The sequence below is a fragment of the Drosophila ficusphila genome, unplaced genomic scaffold (assembly GCF_018152265.1).
Source record: "Drosophila ficusphila isolate 14025-0441.05 unplaced genomic scaffold, ASM1815226v1 contig_414, whole genome shotgun sequence".
NCBI lineage: Eukaryota > Metazoa > Arthropoda > Insecta > Diptera > Drosophilidae > Drosophila > Drosophila ficusphila.
In genome coordinates, this window is record NW_025064328.1 from 5,767,302 (window position 1) to 5,778,988 (window position 11,687).

Here is an 11,687-nt window from a genome sequence, read left to right on the forward strand (position 1 = left end):
TTTAATTTATTTTTTTTATTTCACTAAATCATCTTCATTCTGTTTGATATCTTTTTGTTTAATTTAATTTAGTTTAGTGAGGCTATCGGTTCAGGGTTCTTTTAAATTCACAGTTTCATTCAAGTAGATTGTTAAAAATTATTTCATAGAGTATTTCGCAATAAGATATAAATAGAATAGATATAAATGCAATAATGAGAATAATAAACTCACAGCTTATACGTTGTTCCAGCGGCGAAAGATCGATCTCCCGGGCAGGTGGCTGTAAAGGGTGAAATTGGGGCTCGAAAACACAAAACTATTCTATAAAAATCTTTTAACTTGGAACCCTTTTAGGCCTACATATTTTACTGAGAAGCGACTGTGATATCTTCACTTAACCACATTTTTAAATTTAATATTCACTATTGTTTCTTATCAGAAGTTGCTATTTTCAAATTATATTTAAATTTACAAAAAAAAATAAATATTTAATTTATCGCTTTTAAGTCATAGTTGAGCGAATTTTCCAAAACAAAATCGATGCGTAAATAACTCCACTCGTGAAAAATTAAGTTTTAAATTTAATTTAATTTAAATATTACGTTTTAGACTGAATCATTCAGACTTTAGAAAATATCACTTAAACTTGATTTTTACGGCATGTTGCTATCTTTGATTCATTAAATTTTCTTCACTTTGGCACGTTTCAAAACTTTCAAATTTTTAATTATAATATTTCACTTTAAAAAAATCGCAGTAGCGGCTTAAAAGCAATTCCAGGTTATATATTCCCTTTTGTGTCCATATTTGGCTATACTAAATCTGCTGCTGCTGCTGCCGTGGGTAGAGAGGGTTAAACATCTCTCCAAATCACTTCTTTAATGCCGCATTCTTGAATTTAATTCCAGTTGAAACTCCTCATTTTTCTTGTCCGATTTAATTTGGGGCACGATATTAAATCATGCCCCCACTGTCTTGAAGGGGAGCTCCCACGGATGCCAGTATTGATGGCCACGTGAGAAATATATATATCATATATATCTAAAGAAAATCTGGGGTTAGAATTGATAAAAAATCTACTTCCACCACTTACATCTCAATAGTTTTCCAAAATTAATCACAAAAATATTACTCAGCTAGGCTCGCTGCACTTATTCCTCTTATTATTTTCCACGATTTCAATATATAGTATTTAAACAAAACTTTGTTGACGTTGAGAAAAATTGGCACGTCTGCTCATATCGGATGTCAATCAGAAAAGAACCTTACCAAATATAGGTAGTGTTAGGCTAGGGTATGGTCGGAAGTTCGCCACAGATGATAACACCAGATGTCTAAAACGAGCTTCCCACTGCATCTCTGTTACAGCTGATTTATCAAACATATGTGTAATTAGCTAAGACACTAAGCCGAGCTTAGATATATTTTAAAGCATGCTTCTAGGCCGAACTAAACTATCTGGTCGCTACAGGCGCCGTTACAACCATAACAACAACAGCAACAACAACGGCAACGGCAACAAAAACAACAATGTCTGACCAAAGTCGGGCGTACACTCATTTGCACTAAAAGCGGCATAAATATAAACAGGCAAGAAAGGCGCAGACCGAAAATGTAAAAAAAAGGAAGGAAAACAGGGGTAAAGCTACTTCGCTCAAACGGAAACCGGAATGAGGAGCGAAAAAGGTATCCTGCGTATCGAGGAGAGCTCGCAAATGAATTGCAATGCAGCCAAACGAGTGCCCAACTTAACGTTAATTTAAATGTTAATGCACTGCCATCAGGACGATACCAGATTTTCGCTACTCGATACCAGGTTGCCGGGTACTCGATGCCCGGCGGGTGTTGTTTGCCCGCCGCTTCCGTTGTTAAATGTTGTTGACATCATCGGTTGTTGCTATTCTTCTTCTTCGACGACCCACATGCAAAATGGCCGCTGGCAAACGGCGGCCATTTTGTCAATGCGCTTGTTAGCGCCTCCGATGTGCCATTTCCGGTTCGATCATTTGGCCCTGATTGTCCATTGTCCACGCAAACACTCGGAAAACTAATTTGATTTCCCCCTGATAAAGCCGTACCTTAAGTAGTCATTAATTTATAGTTAAATCGGGTAGGGGGATAATTAATTTCTTAAATAAACTGAGTATAATCTATTTTTATATATATTTACTAAAATAAAATAAACTAAAATTAGAATTTCATGTCTTTCAGTTATTTTCGGTTAAGTCCAACCTCCAAATTCTTAAATTGAATATATGTGACCCTTAATTTGAGCTTATAATCAATTATCTACCCTTTCTATCCGTGCCGCGCGACGTGAATCACTTAGTTTAGTGTTAATTAAAGCGCGTTTTATCCTGACAACCGCCTACATTTAGCCTTCATTTAAATAATGCTCAGGTGGCCAAATGATGAGATATGAGGGACCAGGCCGGGACAATTAGCAGGAAGCATGACTCCGCCGAACCGCTGGACTAATGAGCCATATGGCTGCTCAAAACCGAGAATGGGTAATAAGATAACTCGGCTAATGGGTAGTGCCCCCGTCGGTTACTCTTCCAGTTGCGAATCACAAAAAACGAAACGCAGACCCACCCAAAAAAGGGGGATATAGCCAACCCAACCCCACCACCCACCTGTCAGCGTAATAGAGGTCAAAGCTCCGCGGACACGGATGGACATTAATTTCGCTCCAAAGTGGACGTACACACGCATCGGACTTCGCGCCCCCTGAAATTGTCATATGTGAGCGGTGTAATTTTTCATGCATATACCAACGAGTATTCGAGGAGGCGTGTGCCTAATTAATTACAACCATCTAAACGGCGATGACATTGGCATAAATTGTCTTTTAATTTGCGCTCGGCCTTCTCTGCTCTTGATTGATGCTCTCGCCTGGGAGTTTCGATTGTCCCACTTAACAGACTGATTCATCTCTCGATTCGATATTGGCATTTGCAGACCTCTGTCTTTGACATTTGATTTCGGTCGGTCGGTGGGTCGGTTGGGGCGAACAACAAACAACAAACGGCAACTTGACCACTCGCCCATGTCCTTGAGTTCGACGGTTACATAATCGTGGCAAGTGTGTGAAATCGATGGGGAAATTCCGGAGGTTCGAGGCTGGGGTATTCGTCGTTGCCCATCGTTATGCATGTGGGATTAGAGTCTGCGGCTTTGAGTGCATACTCGTTGAGCCGCCGGCAATTCGCACGCATCCAAATGTTAATTTCGCCGACTCCCGCATTCAGAGGTATTCCCAACCCATCCCATCCCCTTCTGGTTCCCACCATCATCGCCATCCGCTGGTTAGCTGACTAATTGACCCAGACACGGCTCATGAATGCCCTCATGCACCAGTAATCACGCATCCACGTCCATTTCGATTTCGATTTCGGGCCCAGAAGCACGGCCGGCGGATCTGTAAACCTGACTAGTATGGTCAGGGTCATCAATTGGACACGCCAGCTTTCACCTTTCACCTTTCGCCCGCTGTGATTTCCGCCAACAGGGATTCATGGCCAGCGAGTAAAGTGCACTCTGTAAATAATTATGCCTAAATTTTAATGGGGCTCTTAGGTAATTGGAAGTTGTTAACCGAAGGGTTTACATATTCGTAATTTGAAAGAAAGATAGAATCGGCAGAGCGGCCTTAAATGTAAGATTCATTTTAACTCTGATAATATTTTACTTCAAGTAATCAAATGAAAATTTAAAAGGCTTAAATGCTTGCAAGCCTTATTTATCAAAAAATTCTGTTTTAATACAATACCACTTTTCTTTTTAAATTGAACAATCAAAGAGAATACTGGCTTCCCCTTTCGGTTTATAGACTTAGGTAATACTTACTTAATATGCACTCCAATTCCGCCCGTGCTGATTCCATCGCATCAGGTAGTGGGACTGAAATTAACTTTGCGGCTTCGTATTTCATAAGCCAGCCACAATGCACGCCAGCCAAACCACTTGGCTCACAATGGCTCACAATTAACCCGGCCAGACGGTCAGTCTGCGTCCTTCTCCGGGTTTGCCTTCGCCCCAACTTTATTGTTCCGATGAGGGGAGAAGTGGGGAGCTCTGGCAGGGGAGAGGCCAAAAGAAGGAAGGCAAACTTCCTTATAAGACATTTACCGACCGCACCTTAACCAAGCAGGATCAACATGGCATCCATGTATTATTTAAGCGCTGCGCATCCTTTTGCCGTGCCCTGCATAAAATTTCCACCAGCGGAAGTTTGTCTGCAGGACGCAGATCCTGGCTCCTCGCTCCCCGCTCCCCGCTTCCCGCTCCTTGCTCCCCCTAAAAACCATCGCTCCTTGGCGTGCTTTATGTGTTTCCGCTCGCATTTCTTTTGCCATTTAAGTACACACCTAGTTTGGATTTTTCTCCTGCCCAGTCGCTGTCGTTCCTTTGTTCTTTTCGCTTCGACTGCCGGACGCTTGTTTATGTCTCTTCTTACGTCTTTGGTTGCCCCCAATCCCCAGTCCTCTCGCCCCCATTTCACTCCTTTATTTCCTCCGCTTTTTATACCCTTACGGAGGGTATTATATTTTAAGTCAGGAGTTGGCAACGCAGTTAAGGAGTGACATTCATTAAACATTTACTAAACCTAAGTCCAAAATTTTTCTAATTTTCATCCGATTTTGAAGTCGCACACCTCTAAACATTTCTATTTCAATTCTATAACCAACTGCATCACTAGGTATTTTTTAATTTTTTGACCGATTTTTGTTAATTTTAACTCTCCAAATTTTCAGAATATGCGTTTGCTGAAAATTAAGAAAAATAACTTCCATGTTGTACATTTTGCTCTACATTTGTGATGACCGCAAGGGTATTTCAGCTTCGGCTCGTCGAAGCTAGCTTTCTTTCTTGTTTTTTCTCGTTTTGTACTTTTGTTTATGGCTTGTTTTGAACCTTGTTTGAACTGGTTTAAAATTTCTTGGCACAGGCTCGACAACGTTTCTTTTTGGCAGGCTCAACCGCAGTGGACTGGCAGGGAAGGAAAAGGGGGTGAGCGGGGGGAAAAGCTGAGCTCATAACTTTGTTACACACAATTAACAATTTGATGCTATGCCAAGATGCCTACTACACATAGAAATAGGATAGGCTTTAAAAGTTACACCAAGGAACTTAAAAAAATTATTGTATTTAAATACTCTTCGAAATGATTCTCTCTTATTTGTTATTTAATTTATATTTTCATTTTTAATTCCTTTTATTCAAGAGCATTTTCATGGTAACAATCAAAAGTTTCTTTCCGTGTTTCAGCCTTTCATCTCCCTTCTAGACTACCTTTGACTGGAGTTGGGCAAACAAACCCAAAACTGGCAGTTACATTGTTCCTGCGGTTGCCAAACAACGACGACACACGAGCCTTTAAGTGGGCGTCTCTAATTGAAAAGCGCAGCCAAAAATAAAACACACGCATTCCCCATGTGGCCAAGTGGGTGAGTGAGTGTGTGTGTGTGTGCATGAGAGTCCTGCCGCCGGAAAACTCCGCTCCCCACTTCCTTTCGGGGGACAGGTGCGCCTCGAGTGCACTGCAATTGCTACGTAAATTTTATGCGCTGCTAAAACTTTGCAACCAGCGGGGGAGCAAAGCCGGTCTGAGATGACGCCACTGCTTGGGTTTTAGCCGCAAAACTTTAAGGTCAACTTGTTACTTAAAGTTGCAGCTCGTGGCAAGTAACTAGCTAGAGATGGGTTGCAAGTGGGAAAAGGTGAGACGAAGGCCATGTTAACAGTGCTTTAAGTTTATGATTGTATGTAAATATTTATTGATCAATAAGGATTTGTTGTAATCAACATAACATTCATTATTATTTGCTTTTAAAGAAAAGCAGTTGTATTTTGTTGTATTTAAAATATGCTATATATATTCTTTATAGTATTTTAGTGTAATTTTTTTTAAGCTTTTAACGAGTAACTTTAATTAGAATTATCTCCTCACCTGACCATCGCTATTCAGAAAAATGCAGCTGCTGTTTTTCCAAGGTAACTGCGGAGTGGGTGTTGCTGGAAAATTAGCCAAATGGCCGCTAAGTGTTCGCTCTGTGCTAAAGCGGCATAAAAATGTGCAACTTTCCATGCAGATGCGCCGGCCGCACTCTCACTCTCTTTTCGTCCTGCGACAGGAGGCGGTGGCAAGGAGTAAGGACTAAGGAATGCAGCTTGACCTTCACCTGGAATGCCAGTGGACAAGGCAGGACGGCAGGTGGAAGGAAGGACGACGACGATGTGAAGATGGCTTTGCAAGTGTACTGTGCTGGCAAACGATTTGAAAAATTTATTCGAAAATATTTTTGCCAGTCAACGATGTAACGACAGAACTTCAGCTTTGGGTCCTGCCCTGCCATCCAAGCAGCCATCCTTCCATCCTTCCTGTCGTCCTGCATGAGAAATAGCTATGCTCACTAACAGGATATGCTGCCAAAAACATTTTTAATAATTTAGCACACACATATTTTCACATCTTTGGTGAAATTCACTTTGAAGACCTTGCGCAAAGTATGCGCCTGATGTTGCCGAAAGGGGGCGGCGGACAAGGAGCGGAGGGGGCGTGGCTGGTTTGGGGGTATTCAAGGAGCAAGGAAGACCAGCTGTCGATGCGCCTGACATCGCTTGGGACCTGTGTCGACATCGGCGTTAGTGTTGAGTAATGCGAAACCAATTTTCGGAAGCAGCATTATTTAAAATCCCAAACATGAGACGACTTTGATGTCAAAAGTCGTGAGGTTGCAACAGCAGCCAACAGCCAACAACCAACAGCCAGCCGACTTATGAAATATGAGCACTCGAATCGGTGGAATCGCTGACGGTAAAGACTCTCAAGGTACAAAACCCACACACCCACACACACAAACACGCAAATTAGTGGCTGGCGGGAAGGGAAGGGGGAGTTCCGGTTGGCAAAAACTGTTTAACTATGCCTTTGATGTACTCCGAAATGCCGCCGGCACAAGTCCCTTGTATTGCAAAACTCCAAGTTGAACTCATTATGCTTAGTGCAGCTGTGCCTCGCCGTCGCTTTAATCCAATTCGCAGCGCAGCCGCATCGCCTTATTATGTGCTCCACGTGGCGGATGAGCAATATGCGCCGGCATTGGCCGCAGCGTCAACATTTGCCAGCACACACGAGTGTCGTCAAATTGATTTCGTCCTGCCAGTGTCGGCACGAGAAATGCACAAGAAATATTAGAAGTGTATAGGTTTTGAATTTTGAATAAAAAGAAAAAAAGAGGTAAATAATTTACGAATCTATTTTAGATGGGTATTTGATTCTAGAACATCATGGTACTTTAATAGGTTAAGAGCAGGCAGATTAAAAAATGATTGAAGTATAGACAGATAGTCATTTTCTTGCTGTGTAGTTCCTATTCCCCCAAGGACCATTCTCAATCGACTTCCGAGCTGAGCAGCAGCTTAGAGTGTAGCTTTTTTCGGCGTAGGGTATTCAGGAAGTGAAGTACAGGGTATTCGGGTATCCACCCACACCACAGCCAGTTGGCTTGTTGCTTTGTCTAGTTTGTTGGCAAGGCAAACACAAACACGCCTTTACGTCATGCGTCGTTTGAAAATTGAATTTTAATACACAAAAGCAGCCGCAGCTGGTTTTCAGGGATGGGGGTTTTCAGAATGTTGGGGGGGGGATGTTTCGGTGGGGGAGTGCTTTTGTGAAGGGATTGTCCTTATGTGCGGTTCGTTCAGCCGAGGACACACCCTCACATGGGAAAATTACGCCTAGACAATTGAGCTGGCATTTCTTTGGCTCAGACTCGGTCTCATTTGGCTTAGTGCATTACCTCAGTTTTGGGCTGGAAAGGACCCTTTGCGGAACGCCATTAACGAAAAGGAATTGCAATCGACCCGGCTGAATATTCGATATTTTGCAGTCAGCTCCTGAGAAGTAATTTTGCTGATTCGGTTGGGCCTGGAAACTCTGCCTATTCGATTACCTCCTTTTCTGACTCTTGATTCAAATTATGGCCGTGTGTCTTCCGGATGTAATTCCATTCCGGACTCAAAGTTGTCGACGCAGACAACTTCATGGCTTGCTCATTGATTCCCTAAATAAATTTGCCAACTGCAGCTCTGACTTTTTATCTCATTGGGCCCGTTTGTAATTTATTTACCAAAAAACTGAACTGCATTTGCCATTTTTGGTCCTTTCAAAATCAACCGAGTACTCAGCGAGGAAGCGAAGGACTCGGAGTCCAATTGCTATGGCAGCGAGTAGAAAAAATCTTGAAATTAAATTTTCAAGCAACTTTCACTCGAGCGCAATGCAAACTAAATAATTCATGGAAGCAGCGGGGGCATGTGAGTACTGAAAGGGGTAGTGGGAAGGGGGTTGGGTTGGTAGAGGAGCGGAAGGGTTCAGGGGTTGAAGGGGCCAGCTGCCCCCAAGGTGAGCATGTGTGTTTGTGTGCTGGGGAATACATTTAAATAAACAGCAGTCGCCGTCGCAGCGAGTTAACTTTTTGCCAAGGACCTTTTCAGTCAGACCGCTGTGGGTGGTATGATAACGTTGCCTTAAAGCACACATGCACTGAAAGAAAATATGAATAAGTATTTGAAGAAGATTAAAAAATGTATTCCTTTAATATGACATTTATGTAAATATTTATTTTACAAACAAAGAAAATCAAGTAGACAATAAAATGTAAGACAATATGTTTATTTTACAACTTGGAAATTTAATATATATTTTTTAACTTAAAGTACGATTAAAAAAATGTTTTAAACATTTTTTTTTAAATTTTTTGATGAATTTAAATTTTTATTGGCATATTTGAGTAAATATTATTTAGCCTGCTTGTTTTCTTTCTGGGTGTACAAGCAGACTGCGTGTTGGTATTGGTGGGGGAACCCTTTTTGTGCCGAGTGCTTTTGTGTCCTCGCTGCCATCGTATCGTCATGCCAAAATAGGCAAGTTCACTCAGGCAAAGCAATTGCACAAATGGCCAATTCTCCTCGTAAGTAGAATTTCCTACGTTTCGTCAGGGGTTCGCATTCCCATTCGCTGCGATTCGTTTCTTTTCGTTTTCGTTTTAGTTTTAGTTTTAGTTTCGGTTCTGCTCAGTTCAGTTTAGTTCAGTTCCTTTTGGCTCAGAGCCCCCGAACTCTGGCTAAAACACTGCAATTCTGTAAACATCTGAGGGGGTGGGCTATATATACATACATATGTGTGTGTGTGTGAGTGGGCGTGAGCTGGTGTGTAACGAAGTGTAGCAGGCTGGTAGTATTAAGAGTTACCAGATGTAACGGGTGGGTAGTACTTATTAAGAGTTACCATATGATTGTGATTGAAGAAGTTATCGATAAGATACCATCCTTGGTAGACCGACTTTTGAGATTGACGAAGAAGAGAACACATGTGTAAAAGCTAAAAAGTTAAGAATTAAAATAAAGAATACTACAGAATTAAAATAAAGACTACTACAAATTCAGAAGTGGGATCAAGAACAGAAAAAATGGATATAGTTGGTGATAATTATGCAATGGCGGTATTAAAAAAATGGCTTGGCGAATTGGGTTTGTCCACAAAAGGCACAAAAGCTGAGTTGCTGGTGCGTCTTAATGCTGTACCAGCAGCAGAACGTGGAAATGCACCAAGAGTGGACAATTTGGAGGATGATCATCTGGTGGCGGAGACAAGACGCGTAATTCAATCGCAACAAGCTGAAATGTTTAAAGGAACAGAAGCGTTGGCAAATTTGTACAAAGAAATCGAGGCCGCTAAGAATGTTCTGGAACAATTACGCATGCATGGACGAAACCAAGAGTTAGAGGGAGACGACGATACATCATGCCAAGACGTAGAAGATGATGCTCAAGGAAATGCAAGTTGTGAAATTCAGCGAAATGTGGCAGCTGAAAAAAATTTCGGTGACTGGGCATCCATGGCGTTTTCATTGGCCAAAGAGATTTTAATGGAGTACGATGGAAATACACCAGTGCGAAATTGGATTGCTCAGTTTGACAATATTACACAATTGCACAAGTTGAACGACATGCAGCGACAATTATTATGTATTGCAAAGCTTAAAGGAAAAGCGTTGCAGTGGCTGCATGCAGATCCGGTACGTGTGGTGAAGCCTATAAACCAAGTTTTGAATCAACTGAAGGAGGCGTTTGGTGGAAAACTTCCGAAAATTGAGCTACGTCGGAAATTTGCTGGACGAATGTGGATATCGGACGAAAATTTCAGCGTCTACTTTGAGGACAAGTGCATGTTGGCTCGAGATTTGGATATGGACGACGATGAGTTATTAGATGGCATCATCGAGGGAATACCACATGAAAATCTACGCATCCAGGCAAAACTACAGTGCTTTGATAATCCGGCGAAGATGCGGCGAGCATTTGCAGATGTTGCCTTACCTAGGCAGAGTGGTTTGCTGATGAAGTCGGAAGCAGCGAAGGGCAGAGATATAAAAGAAAATTCTCGTTGCTTCAATTGCAACTCCAAGGGACATTGGGCACGAGATTGCAGTAAGCCAAAGAGGAAGCCGGGATCTTGCTACGGATGTGGTGACGAAGGGCATTTAATGGCGCAGTGCCCGAAGAGGAAGGTGAAGAAGGAGGACAGCGTCGTAAACAATTTTGTAAGGTCATTAGTAATTTATTTTAGTAATAGTAATAACGAATCTATAATTTCAGAATGCCTCATAGACTCGGGCAGCCCTGTTTCGTTTATTAAACAAAAATGTATTCCAACAAATATTAAATTACACACACATGAAGTGTTATATTTTGGATTAAATGAAAGCCAATTAAATGTATTCGGAAAAATATTTTGTCACATTTTCAAGAACAGTAATAAAATTAATTTTGATTTAAAAGTGGTGCCTAACGAGTCTATGAGATGGAATATTGTTTTAGGTAGAGATTTTATGGAACTTTATGGTATAAAATTATCTTTAAGTGAACTTGATGTGAATGGTGATGAGCGTACTGAAAGTCTATTAGATGGAAAAGACAACATAAGGCCAAACTTGGAGCAGGAAGGAATAAATGAAGTGGAGTTAGTGGAAGCCGCAGATCAATTGTTAGAAAATAGTGAAATGAATATGGATTGTGAAAATGTAGGAAACAAACTGGTTGATAAATCGTTAGCAGAAAATTGTTTGTTAGATAGGAAATTGTTAGATAATAAATTGTTAGACAGTAAATTGTTAGATAATAGATTGTTAGATAATCGATTGTTAGCTGGTAAATTGTTAGATGAAAAGTCAAAAGAATTAGTTAGAGGAGTGTTAGAAGAAAATTTTCAAAGTAGCATGATGCAAATTAATGTAGTGGATTCTGAAAGAGAATATAAGATTGGGACACAAGTGGATTATGCATTAAGAGCAAAATTTATAAAAATGTTAGAAAGCACTTATATAAATGCAAAGAAGCAAGCAAATCCCAACATTAGGGGCGAGATGAAAATTATTTTAGAAAAAGAAAAACCATTTAGTTGTTCACCTAGAAGACTATCATATGCGGAAAAAGAAAAACTACAACTTATGTTAGATGAATACCTAAAAGAGGGTATTATACAACCCAGTAGTTCAGAATATGCCTCAGCAATTGTTTTAGTAAAGAAAAAAACGGGGGATCTTAGAATGTGTGTCGATTTTAGACGGCTTAATAAAATTATGGTTAGAGATAATTATCCGTTGCCTTTAATAGACGATTTGTTAGATAAACTTGTA

General features: G+C 40.9%; 1 protein-coding gene and 1 long non-coding RNA gene across 2 annotated transcripts; one reads left to right on the forward strand and one right to left on the reverse strand.

Moving 5' to 3' along the window:
- On the reverse strand, positions 1-1,460 carry LOC122320061. The gene is made up of 2 exons (XR_006245474.1): positions 1,076-1,460; positions 1-1,023 (listed from the first exon to the last, which is right to left on the reverse strand). It is a non-coding gene; the product is annotated as an uncharacterized LOC122320061 (long non-coding RNA).
- Positions 1,461-9,273: 7,813 nt separating this feature from the next.
- Positions 9,274-10,829, forward strand: LOC122320112. The gene is made up of 2 exons (XM_043208266.1): positions 9,274-10,592; positions 10,648-10,829. Exons 1-2 carry the CDS (start codon positions 9,459-9,461, stop codon positions 10,657-10,659), a joined length of 1,146 nt encoding a protein of 381 aa, XP_043064201.1. The 5' UTR covers positions 9,274-9,458; the 3' UTR covers positions 10,660-10,829.
- The last annotated feature ends 858 nt before the right edge of the window (positions 10,830-11,687 follow it).